This window comes from Panthera leo, chromosome A2, assembly GCF_018350215.1.
Source record: "Panthera leo isolate Ple1 chromosome A2, P.leo_Ple1_pat1.1, whole genome shotgun sequence".
Taxonomy (NCBI): Eukaryota; Metazoa; Chordata; class Mammalia; order Carnivora; family Felidae; genus Panthera; species Panthera leo.
Window position 1 is genome coordinate 145,206,388 of NC_056680.1, and position 19,256 is coordinate 145,225,643.

The window sequence follows — 19,256 nt, forward strand, 5'->3', positions numbered from 1 at the left end:
CATTTAAAACCTTGCATATGGCCAGGTCAGCGAAGGGCTTGGGAGGCAATGAAAGGTCAGAGAGAAGCCCAGATAAGCACCCAGGGTCTCCAACATGGTTCCCGAAAAGGTTGGATGCTTAGGAGTGAATGTGACAGCAGATGGATTGAGTACGGCATGTCAGAGATGAAAAAGCTGACTACAGAACGAACAGGAGGCGGGGTCAAGAAAGGAGCAGATGTCAAGGAGAACACCACTTACTCTTTTGCACGAGTGGCGTGTGGCAGGGGAAGTAGGGCAGGATGTTGAGATGATCGAGAGTGTCTCTTGAAGACAAGAGTAGGAGAAAAGGCAGAGCGGGCCACACAAGGTCAGTATCAACCCAGCGCTGATGTAGACAGCAGTCGTGGGCGTCCGTGAGAAAGCAGTTTGGGGGATGTGAGCTGGCTCAGAGGAGTCGCTGGGAAATGAAAGGAACAGGTGGCGCAGCAGAGGAGAGAACCTTACGAACGTACAAGGCGCTCAGGGCTGGTTGAGGGGGCACCACGGAAGAGGGGAAGGTGGCCTAAAGAGTTCCCCATCTGGGGACATCGCAGCTCTTGGGGTAAGAAGGTTGGCATGTGCCATATTGAGGCTGGATGGTAGGAACAGAGCCGAGCCGAGCCGGGCCACCATAGGCTGGGTGTTTGAAGCCCTCAGCAAAAGTTGGGTGAAGGGCCAAAATGACCGGAGTGAAACAGGAAACGGGGCATTGTTGCACATTAAGATGGCCCCCACAAAGAAATCATGGCAGGTAACCTCAGGGACACTGGAATGGACTCATGTGGATGGAGCATTTTGTGAGTAGCAAATGTGCTTACAAATGGCAGGGTAGTGGGTGGGAACCAAGGCAGAGAGGACATTTCGCACCAATTACTGAATCCTGCCGATCCGGTGGGGGTGGGAAAGGTGGAGGTCTAGCATAAGGCGCAGAGGCTCCACAAGGGAAGCGGGGAAGGACAGGGGACTCTGAAACCCAGTGGTGTACTCTAAGAAGATAGTGTGGCAGTAAGGTACACAGAGGGAGACAGCAGGGGGCGGGAAAGCGGGGGCCTAAGGAGCTTTTGTTCAGGAGGCCTAATTCCACGGACAACAGAGAGGCCAGGCAGAGTGGGATGGAGAGTGAGAGGAGAGTCTTAAGCCCTGCCTGCAGGTGTTATGAGACACGTGGCCAAGACTGAAGGCAAAGCGGGATCCGGCCCATGGGAAAGGAGAGTGGGAGGGCAAGCGCGAAGGGCAGGGGGACATCGAGGGACCCAACGGAGAAGAAACGGAGGCAGAGAATGCGTGGTGAGGACGAAGAGGAGGGAGTGAAGGCCTGGTGCAAAGTCCCATGGGCAACGGCTTGATTGAAAGGGAAGAGGGAGGAAGAAGGAAAGTGAGGTGGGGTGAGGCCAGGGAAAGAGAGCAGCCAGAGCCAGTGGAAGGATGTGACAAGGAGACAGAAGATGGTTTCGGGACAGGATGTGGCCTGGCAAGACGATAGAAAGAGCGTGAGCTGTGAGAGCAGGTCATGGGAGGGAGCACATCCCCGATGAAGAAGGGATGACCCAGTGCAAATACATGACAGGCATTAGGGAGGCGTTGAGAGAGCTGCATGGGTCCTAGAGAAGAGACAGGCTAAGAAAAGGGCCCCATGAGGAAAGGTGGCAGATAGGATGTCATAACAGGGCTTTGTTGCAACTACATGGGAGTGTCACCTCCCAGAGACCGATTAGGTGATGGGAGGCACCGAGAAGAGGATGAAGAGTGGAGTGTGGTGGACGGGAAGACCGGACACTATTGGGAGTGGGGTTGGGGGAGAAGAGGAGAGAGGTGACGGGTTGAAATCCAGGCAGATCTCAGAGGTCCCAACCAGAGGGAAGTTTGGAGCTCCGAGGTCAGCCAGTGGAAGCAGAGGCATTGGGTGGAGGGGGAGGAAGAAGGGTAGCTAGCTGTGGCTGTTGCGTGGCTTTGAATAATGTGGCAAAAAAAAATAATTCTTGGCTGTTTTTTATACTCTGGATTCTACTGAAACAGTGTGGGAGGCAGGGACAGGGTTCAGGTCTGGGTGTAGGTGGGTCTGACGAGGTTGGCCAGGAGGGCAGTGTGGGCACTGGTGGGCACAGGGCTAGGGAGGAGGATACGAGCTAAGTCCGGACACTGAAATATCGATCTCATCTTACTGAAAAGCGAACTGACTTCAGGTCCGGTGCTGTGGGTGGTGACTCCAGGCTGGGGAAGCGGGGGAGATCATTGAATCCACCCAGAGAGGACAGAGACGTTGGCTGCGTGACAGGTAGAGGGAAAGGTCTGGTTAGTAGGAACACAGGGGCCCGGGAGAACCAGAAGAACAAGGACGTATGGTGGGACTGCTTCACAGATCTGATGATGACGGGTACCGTAGGAAAAGGGACAGCAAGCGCCGAGAAAGAAGGACCAGATTTGGACCAGACGTCGTTGACATGCCTGAGGGTCATCAAGTGTTGGAGGAAGGAGGCGTATGTGGAGGGGAGAAAAGAACACACTGGTGTCAGGGTGTTTACGGAAGGGACCGCGGTGGTTCTAAGAGGAGAGAGCCGGGCCAGTGTCCGGGTGGGGGCAGCGCTGGGATGTGAGGGACAAGTATTGTTGGCAAACGGTAGGCGGCTGGAGGCTGGCGAGGGGAGTGGCACCCCAGGGAGGCAGGGGGGGTTCCCGCCTCAGTGCTCCTGCCCTGGGATGGAGGGGTGGATTTCACCAGAAGGGCCCGTGGGCATGGAACACAGTGGGGGCCGGAGAAAAGATTTGAGGGGTGGGCAGCAAAACATACAAACATCCAGACCTAACAAAAGCATGAAGGGCCGCAGCTGCTGCCAGGCCTCCGGGGGCGCCAGCGTCCTCGGATGAGAACCCCTGGGTGGAAGGGGCACAGTGGAGAGAGGAGCAGGGAGTTGAAGCTTGAGCACACGAGGGCCTGATCAGCAAAGATGGAGGCCTCAGAGTCAGGACTGTCACACATGGGGGACCAGGACTCCAGACCAGGCACACAGCGAGCAAATGGATGTAGCCCACGAGGCTCCCGGCACGATGGAGGTGGTGTTGGGATTCGCCAGCAAGGTTAGGGAGTAGAGAGCAAATGCGGTCATCCAGACGCTGAGGACACGTGAGGAATAAGGCTGAGGGATGGGAGTGGCGACCAAAGGTAGTTGAGTTTTGTGGGTAAGAGCAGAGAGCACCAGCTGAACTGTCCACAGCTAAGGAAGGGGCAGACGGGACAGGAGACCACACTGGTGGGAGAGAGATCCTGCTAGGGAGGCAGGAGGACAGGAGGAAGGGGGACAGCAGGACCCAGGGCTCACTGCGGGTGGGGGCTGAGTGCAGTGGTGTTGGGCCATGTGGGCAGGGGTGAGGGTGGGAGGGAGGGTGGAAGGGAAAATGCTGCAGTGAAAGGAAAGAGGAAGGAGAGTCAGAGGAACAGGCTCCCGGAGAGTGCTGTAGGGAGAGTGTGCAACGAAGGGGTCCGAGTGGAAACAGGAAAGGTCGCAGGAGGGACGTATGTGGGGCCCGGGCGGCCAGCAGAGTGTGGGCCCACAGGACGTGAGCAGGGGCTGGCGGGGGGAGCGTGCGGGTTCAGTACCGTATGTCTGAAGCAGAGACGACGGAGGCGAGTTGAGCGGGGGGTGAGGGAGCGAGCAGGGAGCACACAGCAGAGAGGACGGCGGAAGCAGCTGGACGACTCAGAGGGTAGCTGAAGGGACGTCACGTGGCTCAGGTAGCAGGCTCAGATAGCAGGTTCCGATGTCATGTGTGCGGTAGACAAGCAGAGCAGGAGAGGCAGGGGGGCGGGCCCTGGAGGCCCATCAGGCGGGCAGTCCGCAGCAGGTGGGAGAAGATGGTGCGGGAGAGGTGGTCCGAGGGGCAGGAGCGAGAAGGGGCAGGTGAGGGCCTCGCAGGTAGGGCAGGAGAGGCTGGGGAGGGTCAGGGAGTGTCCTGTGCCGGGAGGGATGGCAGACGGCCCGGGGGAGGGAGCGGACGGGAGGCATCCAGGAACTGTGCCCCCAGGTGTGGACAAGGCCCTGAGGAAGCCCGTGCAGGAGGAGGAGCACAGCAAGGTAAGACCAGCATTAGAACCTGGAGACATAGGAGGAGGCCAGAGGAGGATGCGGTGTTAGAGGTGGCGGCCCATTGAGAACGTTGGGGACCCCCTGCCAGCGAAGGCATGGTGAGGCGATGCGAGTTCCGAGAGGAGGTTAGAGCAACAACCGCTCCAAGATGGTGGACCGGCAAAGGTGGGTGGTGGCTTCGGGCAGATGGGGACAAGAGAGGGATTCGGTACAGCACCCGGGGAAGGACGATGACAGCAAGGGGGAGCAAGAGGGCCAATCAAAAGGGGAGGAGATCTGGAGGAAAGACTAGGAAATCTGCCGCACGACTGGCGTGTCGTGGAGAAGTGGGATGTGGTGCCGAAGATGAAGAGGTTTCTAGAAGACCAGAGCAGGAGAAAACGTGAGGGATGGGCTGAGCCAGGTCAGGCTCTGGCCAGCGTGGAAAGAGCAAGACCGTGGAGTCTCAGGCAGCCACGGAAGGCGGTCCTTCAGATGTCACTCGGGTCAGGGAACTTAACGGGAAAACAAAGGAACAGGCAGCATGGAAGAAGGGAGAAAATCGTGGATGTAGGAGGGACCCTGGGTCTGTAAAGGGGACACCACGGAAAAGGGGAAGGCAGCTTGCAGAACTCCTGATCTGGGGGCTGCGGCAAATCTCAGAAGGCAAGAAGACTGCCGTGTGCGGTATGGAGGCCAGGGCAGGAACAGACCCGAACCACTGTAGTCGGACATTGGAATACCTGGGGCCACCTCGAGCCGGTGGGGAAAGGAGTCACGATAACCGAGGTGAGACAGGAACGGGGCAGCACTGCCCGTGGACCCTGCACAGAAACCATGGCAGGGAGCCTCAGGGTTACTGAGGCGGGCTCAGGTGGACGGAGAAGAGGGCTGGGGAGGCGGGAGCAGAGGCATGAGGGGAGGGGAGAAGAGGGCGGATCTGCTGCGACCTAGTGGGGGAGTGGGTGGGAACCAAGGTGGAAGGCATATTTTGCCTTGAGAACCAAATGTGTGCTGCTTCTCTAACATGGAGCTGAAGCGTGGAGGTCTAGCAGGCAGCGGAGAGGTCGTACAGGGAACCAGAGAAGGACTGAGATTTTCAAAACCAGTGGAGTGCCCTAGGTCTACTCTAAGAAGATAACGAAGGTTGTGCAGGGGCACAGAAGGAGAGAACAAGGGGCGGACAGTGGAGACTGGGGCTTGGGGGACTCGTTTCCATGAGGCGGGATGGTGGCTAATAGACGGGGGTGAGGCGGAACGGGATGGAGAGTGTGAGGGCCTCTGCAAGTGGGTGCTGGGAGGGGAACGTGGCCAAGAGGGGAGGAGGGCATAGGAGGTCTGGACCATCTCAACGAGGAGTGGGAGATCAAGCACAATGGACGGGGTTGGGTCCAGACCCGATGGAGAGGAGAAAGAGAAAGGAGAAAGGATTTGAGGGAAGAAAGAAGAGGAAGAAGTGGCAGGCCTGGTGTCAAGTCCGGTGGGCAAGGGCTTGATTGAAAAGGGAAGAGAGGAGGAAGGAAGGTGAGGTGGGGTGAGGCTAGGGGACAAGGGAGCCTAAAGTGGGGGCGGTGGTCAGAGCCAGGAGAAGGATCAGACGAGTGCCAGCAGGTGGGGTCAGAGAGAACATGGCCCGATGAGGGGGTTAAAGAGTGTGACCCTAGAGCAGGTCCCAGGAGGGAGCACCTCCCAATGGTGAAGGGATGACCCAAAGCAACTATGTGACAGGCTTTCGGGAGCTTTGGGAGGCGTGGGTCCTAGAGAAGAGCTGGGGTGCTCTCCCGGGGCCGAGGAGGGAAAGGGAAGAAATGTCTCATGAGGGAAGGTCACAGGAAGGAATGTGAAAATGGGGTCTGGAAGCAGTGTGACAGGTGGGTCACTTTCCAGAGACGCAAGGTGGCACCGGGGAGGATGGAGAGTGGAGTGTGGTGGAAGGGGGAGGGATTGGACACCCAACAGGGGAAGCGAGGAGAAGAGGGAGGTGGCAGGTCTCGGCAGAGTGTGGGGCCCCACGGCGGGAGCAGAGGCATGAGGGGAGGGGAGAAGAGGGCTGCCTAGCAGTGGACCCCAAGCAGTGGCTGCTCCTAGAACCTTGAATGTTGTGGCAAGGGGATAATTTTTGGCCAGGCTCTACTATGGATCCGGCGGGGTTGGGGTGGGAGGTGGGGTTGGGGTGGGAGGCAGGGGAGGGGTGGGAGGGGCTTTGGGGTGGGAGGGACGGACGGGGGGAGGGGGGAATGGGGTGGGAGGGAGGGTCGGGGGGGGTGGTATTTGGGTGTCGGGGAGGGCATGGGTTTCGGGGATCAGTGGGCATGGGGTGGGGGTTGGGAGACACGAGCCATGCTCCAGGCGCGGGGAAAAACCTCTTTTCAAACTAGGCTGCTGGGGTGACGACACATCCAGGGTTGAGGATGATGAATACAGGCAGAGGAGAGGGCAGAGGAGACGAGCGAGTCCACTCAGAGAGGACACGGGAGAGTAGCTACAGGAAGGGTGCAAGGGAAGGTCTGCTGGAGGGGAATCGCAGGGGGACGTGAGGACCACAGGGACAAGACTCTGCAGGGGACGGTGTCACGGGTCCGAAGTCGGGTGGGGTAACCTAGAGAGAGGCACCATGGCAGACACCGAAAGGACAAGATTAGGGCCAAAGATACCGTCACAGTGCCTTGTGTCATAAGGTGGGGGGGGGGGGGCGGGCTGGAGGGGTGTGAGGGAGCCGTGTGAACAGAACGGTGGTCTCATGCAGACTGGGGTTTGGGGGTATGGATGTCAAAGAGTAAACGTGGAAAGAATGAGGTGGTTCCAAGAGGATAGAGCCGGGTCAATGTCAAATGGTGGGAATGCTGGGAGTTTGAGGAACAAGGTCAATGGCGACTGGTGGAGCCCAGAAGCACATAAGGGGAGAGTGCAGCCAGGGAGCAGGTCGGGTTTCTGTAGCCCGGATTGTTCACAGGGATGGGGGTGGTGGTGGACTTCATCTGAGGAGGATGCAGGCATGGCCCCCATCAGGCCTATGACGATATCTGAGGGATGAGCTGTTCTCTGCTCAAAGCAAAACCAAAAGAAAACCCCAAAACGAAAACACAGAAGAAGGCATGAGAGATGATGCTGATAGACGGTCTTGGGGGTCACGCGTCCTCGGGTGAGAATCGCTGGGTGGAAGGGGCAGAGTGGAGGGCGGGCGGAGAGGTGAAGCTTGAGCCAGGGGAGCCCCTGAGCCGGGGGTAGACGGACGCATCAGAGTCAGGACTGTCAGACACGGGGCAAAGGACGTGGGACCAGGAAGACAGCGAGCAAATGGATGTAGCCGAGAAGGCCTCTGGTACGATGTGGGGGGGGGGGTGGGAGGGTTGGGATTAGCAGTGGGTGGGGAGTGCAGGCTAGTTGACACATTAGGACTAGGTCCAAGAGAGAGGAGAATGGCGATCGAAAAGAAGTTGTGTGAGCACCGTGAGCACAGAGCACGGGGCGGGCTGTCCACGCAGAAGGAAGGGGCAGGCGGGACAGGAGACCACAGGGCTGATCATCTGGGGGAGAGATGCTGCCAGGGAGGCAGGAGGACCCAAGGCTCTCTGCAGGTGGAGGCCGAGTGCAGTGGTGTTGGGCCATGTGGGCAGGGGCGAGGGCGGGAGGGAGGGTGGAAGGGAAAGTGAAGTAGTGAAAGGAAAGAGGAAGGAGAGTCAGAGGAACAGGCTCCTGGAGGGCACTGTAGGAAGAGTGTGCAACGAAGGGGTCTGAGTGGAAACAGGAAAGGTCGCAGGAGGGACGTGTGTGGGGCCCAGGCGGCCAGCAGAGTGTGGGTCCACAGGACGTGAGCAGGGGCTGGCGGGGGAGCGTGCGGGCTCAGTACCGTATGTCTGAAGCAGAGACAAAGGAGGTGGGGGGAGCAGGGGGTGAGGGAGCGAGCAGGGAGCACACAGCAGAGAGGACGGTGGAAGCAGCTGGACGACTCAGAGGGTAGCTGAAGGAGCGTCACATGGCTCAGGTGGCAGGACGGTTCCGATGTCATGTGTGCGGTAGACAAGCAGAGCAGGAGAGGCAGGGGGGCGGGCCCTGGAGGCCCATCAGGCGGGCAGCCTGCAGCAGGTGGGAGAACATGGTGGAGGAGAGGTGGTCCGAGGGGCAAGAGTGAGAAGGGGCAGGTGAGGGCCTCGCAGGTAGGGCAGGAGAGGCTGGGGAGGGTCAGGGAATGTCCTGTGCCGAGAGGGACGGCAGAGGGCCCGGGGGAGGGAGCGGACGTTCCATGCAGGAACGGTGCCCCCAGGTGTGGAGGGAAGAGGGTCTCAAGGAAGAGACCGTTGAATTCATGGCAGAACTGGAAGGTGGTAGAACTGGGACTGGATGCTGAGGATGAAGTAGAGGGGTTCTGGAAGACAGAGGTGGGAGAGGAGGCAGAGGATAGGCTGCACGAGGTGCTTCTGCATCCAGTGGGGGGAGAGAGAGTGGAATCTGAGCAGCCGCAAAGGCAGTGGGGGGTATTTGTGGGGACAGGGGAGCCAATGGGAAGGGCAGGGCAGGCCGCTCGGAGGAGGGCAGAGAATCTCTCGCATGCGCACTGGGCTCAGGAAGGGTAAGGAGGGCGGTGCTGTGAGGAGGGAGGTGGCCTGATGAGCTGCTATCTAGGGACGTCAGCAAGGCTGGGGAGGTGGTGCAGAGTGGCCTGTGGGGTATATGAGGCCAGATGACAGGAGCAGAGCTGAGCAGAGCCAAGATGCTACGGGCAGGGCGTTTGAAGTCGAGGGCCCCGAACGCAGGTGGGAAAGGAACTGTGTAAGGACAGAACACAGAGGGGGAGGGGCAGCACTCCACATTCAGACATGCCCTGCACAGAGACCTCTGGCCGGTCACTTCAGGGACTTGGGATGGACTCACGTGGTTGGAGTCCAGTGCGTGGGTAGAAAGTCTGCTTAGAGTGGAGGAGTGCACAGTAACCAAGGCAAAAGTGACGGTTTGTAGCAGTAACTAATTCTGTGTATGCTACATCAGGAAGGCTGGAGGGGTGGAGGTCTGGCACCCCGCAGAGCCTGTACAGGGAAGCAGGTAAGAAGCGACCTTTAACCCAGCATGATGCCCTGGGTCTATCGAAGAAGATGATGTCGGCGGCAGAGGGGCACGGAGGGAGAGCAAGGGGTGGGCTGGTGAGGTCTGGGGACCCTTGTTTTAGAGGCTTGATATGGTGGACAACAGAGGCAGCAGGGCTTACTGGATGGAGAACGAGAGGGTGGGCTGACATCTGCACGTGGCCAAGAGGGAAGGAGGGCAAGGGGGGATCTGGACCGTGTCAGTGGGGTGTGGAGGGCAAGCGTGATGGGCAGGGGTGCATCAGGGGACCCGGTGGAGAAGGAATGGAAGCAGGGGAGGTGAGGGAAGGAGGACGAGCTCAAAGTGCAGGCCTGGTGTCAAGTCCGGTGGGCAAGGGCTTGATCGAAAAGGGAAGACAGGAGGAAGGAAGGTGAGGTGGGGTGAGGCTAGGGGACAAGGGAGCCTAAAGGGGGGCGGTGGTCAGAGCCAGTGGAAGGACCGGACGAGCGCCAGCAGGTGGGTTCAGAGAGAACATGGCCCGATGAGGGGATGGAAAGGGTATGAACTGAGAGCAGGTCCCGGGAGGGAGCACCTCCCAGTGGTGAAGGGATGACCCAATGCGACTACATGACAGGCTTTCGGGAGCTTTGAGAGGCGTGGGGCCTAGAGAAGAGGCGGGGTGCTCTCCGGGGGCTGAGGAGGGAAGGGGAAGGAATGTGAAAATGGGGCCTTGATGCAGTGTGACAGGAGGGTCACGTCTCAGGGACGGGCAAGGTGAAGGGGACCCCCAGGGAAAGAGGAGAGGGGAGCATGGTGGAAGGGAGGCAGGCTGGCCGCCAACAGGCTGGGCGGAGAAGAGGGAGGTGGCAGCGTCTGCACCCTGGCGCTTCTCGAGGTGCCTCCTGGAGGCGCGTCCAGGGCTGCGGGCCAGCCAGCGGGAGCAGTGGCGTGGGGAAGGAAGAGTAGCAAAGGGGTGGTAGCAGGGGCCGCCCCTACAGCCTTGAATGTCGCGGTCAGAGTAGAACTTTCCAGCCAGGCTCTTTACTACGGATCCGGTGGGGATGGGGTGGGAGGTGGGGACGGCAGTTGGGTTGGACGGGAGGGCAGGGTTGGGATTAATGGGGTGTATGTGCAGAGGGGTGTGGGAGACACTGGCGAAGCTCCAGGCACAGAGAGAAAACCACGTTTTAAACTGAGCTCGTAACCCATCTAGACATCCAACGTTGGGGGTGATGACCACAGATGAAGCGAGGCTGGGGAAGACCAGCGAGTCTACCCAGAGAGGACACAGGACAGGAGCTGCAGGGACGGTGGCAGGTCTGCTGGGCAGGAATCCCAGACGGACTGAGGACCACAGTGAGGGGGCGGTGTCACGGGTCTGAAATAAGGAGAGATAACATAGGGAAGGAGCCAGCGGCACCCACGGAGAAAAACCAGTATTGGCCCAAAGATACGGTCACGTTGCCGGTAAGTCCTCAAGGCTGAGGGCGGGAGGGTGCGAACAGAACGATGCTCTCGTGCAGACTGGGCTGGGGGCACATCAGGTGTCGGGACCACATGCTCAAAGAACGCGGTGCTTCCGAGAGGATAGAGCCGGGTCGATGTCGGTGTGGGGCACTGTTGGGAACGTGAGGAACGCTGTTAACTGCTCAGGGTGTCAGTGGCAACCGAGGGAAGGAGAAGGTGACAGGCGGTGCCCGGGGAGTGCGGCCCGGGCAGTGAGCTGGGCTTCCACCGCAGTGGTTCTTCCCGAGGGTGGGGGGGTGGTTTTCACCCGAGGGGGGCTGTGGGCATGGCCCCCAAGGCAGGCCTATCAAAGCATCTGAGGGGGAGCAGTGCTCTGCTCCAACAAACACAAAACCAAAAAAACACAAAAAGAAACCCCAAAACCACGGCCCGATGATGATGCTGATAGGCGGTCTTGGGGGTCACGCGTCCTCGGGTGAGAATCGCTGGGTGGAAGGGGCAGAGTGGAGGGCGGGCGGAGAGGTGAAGCTTGAGCAGATGAGCCCCTGAGCCGGGGGTGCGTGGGGACATCAGAGTCAGGACTGTCAGACACGGGGCAAAGGACGTGGGACCAGGAAGGCAGCGAGCAAATGGATGTAGCCGAGAAGGCACCTGGCACATTGGGGGCTGGGTGCGGATTCACGGTCAGCGTGTAGGGAGTGGCGTGCCAAAGTGTTGTTCCCAGAGCTAGGGACGCTTCAGGACTCGGGCCGAGAGAGAGGAGAATGGCGATCAAAAGGAAGTTGTGTGAGCACCGTGAGCACAGAGCACGGGGCGGGCTGTCCACGCAGAAGGAAGGGGCAGGCGGGACAGGAGACCACAGGGCTGATCATCTGGGGGAGAGATGCTGCCAGGGAGGCAGGAGGACCCAAGGCTCTCTGCAGGTGGAGGCCGAGTGCAGTGGTGTTGGGCCATGTGGGCAGGGGCGAGGGCGGGAGGGAGGGTGGAAGGGAAAGTGAAGTAGTGAAAGGAAAGAGGAAGGAGAGTCAGAGGACCAGGCTCTCGGGGAGCGCTGTAGGGAGAGTGTGCAACGAAGGGGTCCGAGTGGAAACAGGAAAGGTCATGGGAGGGACGTGTGTGGGGCCCAGGCGGCCTGCAGAGTGTGGGTCCACAGGACGTGAGCAGGGGCTGGCGGGGGAGCGTGCGGGCTCAGTACCGTATGTCTGAAGCAGAGACGACGGAGGTGGGGGGAGCAGGGGGTGAGGGAGCGAGCAGGGAGCACACAGCAGAGAGGACGGCGGAAGCAGCTGGACGACTCAGAGGGTAGCTGAAGGGACGTCACGTGGCTCAGGTGGCAGGACGGTTCCGATGTCATGTGTGCGGTAGACAAGCAGAGCAGAAGAGGCAGGGGGGCGGGCCCTGGAGCCCCATCAGGCGATGGCCCATCAGTCCGCGGCAGGTGGGAGAAGATGGTGGGGGAGAGGTGGTCCGAGGGGCAGGAGCGAGAAGGGGCAGGTGAGGGCCTTGCAGGTAGGGCAGGAGAGGCTGGGGAGGGTCAGGGAATGAATGTCCTGTGCCGAGAGGGATGGCAGAGGGCCCGGGGGAGGGAGCGGGCGAGAGGCATCCAGGAACTGCCCCCCAAATGTGGACAAGGTCTTGAAGAACCAACCCCCCTGTCCCAGGAGGAAGAGGACAGCCTACGAGGAAGCAGGGGTGGGGGGAGGCGGCCAGAGGAGAGGAGTCAGGAGAGCTGGTGGCCCGTTTAAAATGTTGGGGACAACGCTGTCAGTGCAGGGCATGGTGAGAAGATGAAAGGTCAGAGAAAGGACCAGGGACTGAACTCCCAAGTGGCCGACCTGAAACGTAGAGGGGTTAGCAGTGACGTCAGCAGCAGGTGGATTCAGTACAGCACACTGGGGACCAAGGGCCGGTCAAGAGGAAGAAGATGTGGCGGAAAAGACCCGTGACCCCTTCACGTGCCCGGCAGGAGGTAGGTGAGGAAGGACAGGACGCTGTGGATGGAGCAGAGTGTCTCTGAGCACAGTCAACGGGACGAGAAGAGCGGCAGGCAGCGGGGGAGGAGGAGACAACCTGTGGCCGCCTGCGGGGCTCAGGTTTGGTAAAAGGCCATCAGGGAGAACGGAACCGCGCCCTGAAGAGCTTCCCAGCAGCCGGGATGTCGGCAGGTTGGGGGCAAAAGGGGAGGCCCGTGTGCTCGTGAGGCCCGATGGTGGGAGCACGCTAATGAACGTAAGAACGCATAGGTGCTGCTGCGTGACTGTGTGACGGTGTAGAATATTACAGAACATTTACAGCCGAATAAAGCCACATTGGTACGGTGCCGTCACTTGGACCTTGAAAGGACGGCACTGGGCGCCGGTAACCGTGAACGCAACAGACGGCAACGCGCTGTTTATATGTTCGCTGTTTTTCCAATGGAAGGGAGCGGAGGAAACGTGGAAAGAAGTGGCTGAAACGAAATTGGAATTAAGCTGACGGTATACTTACTAAGTAAGCTCACAACTACTGAGCAACGTTATAATGGTGATGATCCGCAGTGCTGCCTGTCAGCTGGATCACAGTTAATGGGATGAAGGGAACTGGGAGAAATACGGAAACATAAATTGTTGCAGAGAAACAGGTGGCTGCCTGCAAACTATGACGTAATCGCGTGGAAGCTGGCCGACTCGGGAGAACGCGCGGTCGTCCGGAGCTAAATTCGGGAAGCGAAGCCTGGACGGAGGGCACCCGCTGCAATCCTCCAGTGCTTCCGGTGTCCAAATATGAAGGTGCGAGTAAGTCATTAGAGGAATTTGGAGGGATGAGAGTAGGTTAAAGAGGAAGTTCCCGAGTGGAACCAGGCCTGAGTGCTACGAACAAGCAGAGGTCTTTTCCCTACAGTCAAAAGAGGGAAAAGAGGAAATGAGCGGATGTGCCACCTTTGTGGTGCATCCTGGAGAGGGGTTATCGTTTAAGAACGGCAGCAACAAAGGTTTGTACCCTGACCACGGTGTGACGAGGGACAGGATGGGGAGACGGGTTGAAAGCCGCACAGCGGGAATGTTAGAAATTTCAGCGTTTGAGGGAAGCCAGGGCGGGTACAAGGAGGAGGGGCAGGTGAAAGGAGATCTGAACCCGGGAATGTTGGTCCAGCTCGTGGGTCAAACTGGAGGAATATGGATTCTAAGGCTGGATGGATACAGATTCCAGTGATCAAGGCAGAGGGAAATGGTGGTTGAACAGTAATTTCGACCTATCCTACTTTTTAAATATCTGAGTAAAAACACAGATTATGTGCTTAGCTTAGAAAAGGGCAGTTTCCCGAGGGGCCGTGAATAAGGATCCCTGTGAGTGGCCAGAGGTGGGTAAAAGTGAACAACTCTGATGCAGATTTTACTTAATTGAAACTGTTCATAGTGTCGGGAGTTATATTATTAATATCGAACACCAAGTAATAGAATGGAGACCACAGATTCGTAAGAGGTAGGAGCCCATCGGAATCCTGCGGTAGCTCAAGAGCAGATGGAGGTTAAGGAGGTGCAGGTACCAAGTCGAGCACAGCTACGAATTGTTATGTGGGAGGCGGCGTCCCTAATGACAGAGAAAAGAGGCTCCTACACCTGTACTATTAAACTGGATCTTCGGATGGGTATCTTCTGTTGAAGACTTTTTAAGTGAGTTATTTAAATGAGGGAAAATGCTTTGAGACGAGAACTGTGATGCACTCAAGGCCTGACAGTCCGATAATAAAAGCAATATAGGGGGCCACAGTGGTTGTGAATCATAATGGAACAAAAAGCTCAACAGGCAGGGGGCATCCTAGAGGTCGGGTGGGGGAAACAGTCCTAGAATGTTGCACATACCCGTAGTCTGTGCTCTCGGGGTGCAATAAACCTTCAGAGGAAAGCAAGTTGCTGAATGGGAAAGGGTGCTAAGAAAGAACGCTGCCCTGAAGGCTTTTCTAAGCACGTCCGCATAAAGGAGGAGTGGCTAGAGGACCGAAGACGGTAGGACTAACTGAATAGAGACCTGGGATAATGGTCAGCTTCCCACAAACGGCCCGTGCATTGAGGGGAGGATTTATGGGACCATCTTGATGTTGGGCTCGAGTACATTTTATCAGATGGCGTTTAGATTTTTTGCCCACATATAAAGTAAGGGGGAACGAGCAAGTTTAAAGATATAGCACAGACCAAGATAACCGTGGGAACCACTTCCTGGAGGTCAGAGGGTATGTCCTATGAACTGTGGAAGACTTGATTTTGAAGAGGATAAAGGCAGAAAGTGCATAGTTCCATGACCGAAACAACAACAGCTTCTGTTTATTGAGTGTTTACTATGTGTCTGGCACCATGCTAATCACCTTAGTTAGTTTCATTTCATCTTTACGACAATCCTAACGAGCTTATGGAAATCTAAGAATTTGTCCAAGTTACCCAGTCCGTATGTAGCAGATCCAGATCCCAATCTGTCTCTCCCCAAAACCTATATTCCTTTCTATTATGATATACAGTTTTCAAGTTGAAAAAAATCAGTCTGTAGAATTTCTGTGTGTGTGTGTGTGTGTGTGTGTGTGTGTGTGATTGTATGGAAAATATACTTTTTGAAATAAGTAGAAGTGATATATAGATCTTCAGGTGATTAGAAAAATTCACAGTATTTGCAATGGGGAAAACACAAAAAAAAAAAAAAAAAAAAAAAAAAGAAAAAAAAACAAAAAAAGCAAAAAAAAACCAAAAACAGGGTGGTGGTGGTGGTGAAAGACTCTTATTACCATCTATGTCCTGGTATTTCACTTCTGTTCTTTGCACAGCAAAGACTTTGAATTGGCCATAGGTTAAAAATGTTAGAGTTTCTGACCAAGACTAAAGGATAGAAAGGAGTTTGATTTTAAGCAGGTATACGATGGGTCGACTAAATATCGACTACTGACAATTAAATTTTAAAAGTCCGACTGTTGAGACAAAACTCCATTTCTTTTCTCCAAGACGCAAGGACAAGAGTTTATAACTATAAACAGTTTAACACCAATCGGAACACCCTTTGCCAAGTTTAGCAGAAAACAAAGAAAACTTCTCCAAGTGCCAAATTTTTATGAACAAAATACTAACACACCATCAAGCAAAAGAGTCCATAGCCAGCAGACCAAAGGTTGAAACCTCTGGGCTAATTTGTAAGATCTGTGTTTTCAAAATAAAGTAACTCCTTAGAAAGGAGGGGTGAGGAAACCTTCCCGATACTTCCTCTCTTGGTAGAAATGTTCTTTCTTATCGTGGTTTGCTCCTGTACAATGTAATTTCTGTACTTTCAATATCGTTGTTTTCTGTATTTTGATATTGTAAAGTTGTATCTGTTGTATTCTGTTAAGACAACTCCCTGGGGTGTGAGGCACCTGACTTAGTTATCCAAGCGAGCCTGGGGAATTGGGAGGAGCTCGCACTCTCAGCTGGGAAGGGCTTGATTCTTCAGCGAGTTCAGCATTTTGCTTCCCTTTAAAATTAAGTTGCAAAGTAACGGCATCCCTTAAAAACCAGAAACCTTAGAAGTACAATAAAGGGAGGGCTTTTGAGAAAAGGAGAGGTGGCTATTGGGGGGAAAAAAAACAATGATGCAGCGCAGTTTCCCAGGATGATGGCTGAAGCCCAGGGCTGTGTTAAGCCTGGGCCCAGATACTGGTTTGGACCAAGGGAAAATAAAGCTAGCTTTACTGAAGAGCACAGTACAGCCAATTTCATTGGTGGCTGGTGGACGTACTTTAGACAAATGTAACCAGAGGGAAACAGACCAGGAGAGCAAGTGAAGCCGGAAGGGGATGGAGCTAGAGGAACTTCATAAAGGGATCAAGGAGGTAATTAGAAGTCAAAGCCAGATGGCCTAATGCTTGAAGGAGAAATACTGAAGGCCAGATAAGAAAGTGCCTTCCTACCCAGGGGGTTGTGGATCCGGGGTGGTTGCAGGATAGACGTGTAGGTCCGACTAGGGCCAGAGGGAACCACCTGGGATTCAGACCCAGCAACGGTGCCAACTTGAATCTACCTCGTGCTAGAGTGAGTAGCCTGGTCTATCGTCCGACGCAGAGGAGATTGGGCAGGGGCTCCCAGAACCAACATCTGAAAAGGGAGTTGGGAGAGGGGCTAAGAGAAGGCAGGTTAAGCCCCAGACGGAACTGAATGATGACCAGGGATAACTATTTACTAGTACTTTTACGATTTCTTGTAACTCTGTAACTTCCCCAGTATTTGTTAATTTTGTTAACTTCTGTTTTTTCCTGTACCGGTAGTAAAAATTGTTCTTTCGTGTACTGGTAGTAAAAATTGTTTTTTCCTGTACTAGTAATAAAAATTGTTGAAAACATCAATGCGATACGTGTGCTTATTTCCGTAAAAACTGGGTAACAGTGTCGGAGTGAATCCGAGAAGAGCTCAGGTGGGAAAACGGGAAAAGAAAATCAAGTGCGATAAATACTTGACATTCATTCAGAGAGGTCGGTCACAAGACCTCAAACCCCAAGTTTGTACATCCTGTTGGCCCTAGCCGTTGGCTCCCCTTCAGAGGTCTCCCCACCCCTCCCTCAAGAGCGCATATGGGCCAAGGAGAGACTTCCAGTGCCCTTCCCAAATGTGGAGATACAGAGGCTGGCTAAGCCACTCGTCAGGATGAGTCATACTCTCAGACTTGTGCCGTAGGACTCCCCAGAAACGATGATCTTAAAATGCCATGGAGCTACCGAATACAAAGTCCTTAGGAGGCCCCCGAAAAAAATCTTGAGAAGTAGGCTACGATCCTTCACAGGCGACACCAGGTACACGAACCCTCATTCGTGGTCACACTGTTACGACAGAAAGCACGGGTTCCTTTCGGAGCTACCGCCGTATACGTTCAGTTTAAACGTCCCGCGAGTATTACTTAGAGACCTGGTTATAAAATTGGTGTTTCTGCAGGGGCTAATTTTATCAATGTAAATATACCATCATTGTCATTGCATGTAATTCTGGAAGAGGACCATATTCCTGACCCCCAAACATCTGCCCAGACGTTTAAGAGCTCAAGATGCCCTGCGTTCTGAACCTTATCTCCTCCCTCCTGTGGGTTGGTACCTGCTGTCGAATCATCATCAGGCAAACGGACAAGAGTGTAACATATTCCTGGTTGGTTATAAGGGAGGCTGGGGGCTGGGATGCAGCACAGCACTTCGTAGGAATCTGATGGTTCCACCTGCACTGTCACCTTCTCCAGCAGCTGGTCATTGAGAGTATTGGTGCATTCAAACTGAAAAGTGAGCACACAGAAAAGCTATGGTGGAGAAGAACTGACTTCCAGCAAGTTGTTCCTTCCCACCCATAATCCACAGCTCTGTTCTGGGACCCACTGTCCCTTTCCTCTCTACACTGTCCTGCAGGTCCCCTCCTAAGACTTCCCTCGAGGCAACATGACAGCCTTGAGTTCTTTTTGTTTGCATTATTTATCAGTTTTTTGCTTCTTCCTGAGACTGAGGTCTACTGAACAAGACAGTAGAAGGCTGACAGCTAAGAGGCAAACTGAAATCCAAGTTCTTGGAACAAGCCACTTAATTTACCCTGATGTTAAATGAGGATTATTTTTTTTTTAATTTTTTTTAATGTTTATTTATTTTTGAGACAGAGAGAGAGACAGAGCATGAACAGGGGAGGGGCAGAGAGAGAGGGAGACACGGAATCTGAAACAGGCTCCAGGCTCTGAGCTGTCAGCACAGAGCCCGACGCGGGGCTTGAACTCACGGACCGTGAGACCATGACCTGAGCCGAAGTCGGACTCTCAACCAACCGAGCCACCCAGGCGCCCCGAGGATTATTTTTTAATAGGTTATATACTTGATGTTGTGCCAGCTACTTCAGACATTTCGGTTTTACGTCCTTTTAAAGTTTAACCATCATTGATTTTGAGATTGAAAAAAATAAAAAATAAATAAAAAATAAAAAAATTAAAAAAATAAATAAATAAATAAATAAAGTTTAACCATCATACGAAGGCATTTCTACAGTACTGAGTCAGGAAAAAAAACCCAGAAATGAGGCCAAGTTACTGCTCAGTAAAATCATAATCATAAACTAGAATCATACACCAAAGGGGAGTCGATACTCATCTCTAAAGCACACGGAGCCAGGGCGGGAGCCACGGATAGCCCTTCTCTCACCTGGAACACGATGTGATCGGTAAACATGTGCTTGATACAACGAACAAAATATTCTGTCTCTGCTTCTGTAAGTTGAACAGGCTCAGAAGACTTGAACAAGGGTCCTAGGTTCATAAACTCGGGAACGGCGGCCAATTGTTCTTTCAAGGAAAAAAAAAAAAAGAGAAGAAAGTCACAGAGGAAAAGACATGCCTCTGGGTGCCTCAAATGTTTTACGTTTCCACTGCTTCACTAACAGTTGGAAGGCTCTACTAGAATGTCCCCGAGCGTTAGTGAAGTAATCTTTTATGAGAGTTTATCTATTGAATTACTACAAAGAAAAATAAATTCCTAGTATTGTAAAATTTGAGTTCCCCATTAACCGAGACACCTAGTAAGAACAACTCTCCCAGTTAGTGACTTAGCAGTTGGAAATTGAAAAGTCCCAGGGATTCCCGGTAGCCGCCACTTATGACGATAAATGATTCGCACAAAGGTTTCCAGGGCTGAGAATTAATCAACTTGAATAAAAGTAGCGGACTTCATTATATTTA

At 54.7% G+C, this 19,256-nt stretch overlaps 1 protein-coding gene across 3 annotated transcripts in view; it reads right to left on the reverse strand.

Annotated features, from left to right (window-relative positions):
* The window catches only part of COPG2 (COPI coat complex subunit gamma 2), a 114,677-nt gene that overhangs the window by 28,503 nt on the left and 66,918 nt on the right, over positions 1–19,256 (reverse strand). For 2 of the 3 annotated variants that reach the window (XM_042924746.1, XM_042924756.1), the window contains 2 exons: positions 18,724–18,863; positions 17,648–17,819 (listed from right to left, as the gene is read on the reverse strand). In XM_042924746.1, coding sequence (XP_042780680.1) covers positions 17,648–17,819; positions 18,724–18,863 — 312 coding nt within the window. Of the gene's footprint in view, positions 1–15,639; positions 17,380–17,647; positions 17,820–18,723; positions 18,864–19,256 lie in introns of those variants that run through there. The other variant, XM_042924765.1, reaches the window with a different exon arrangement.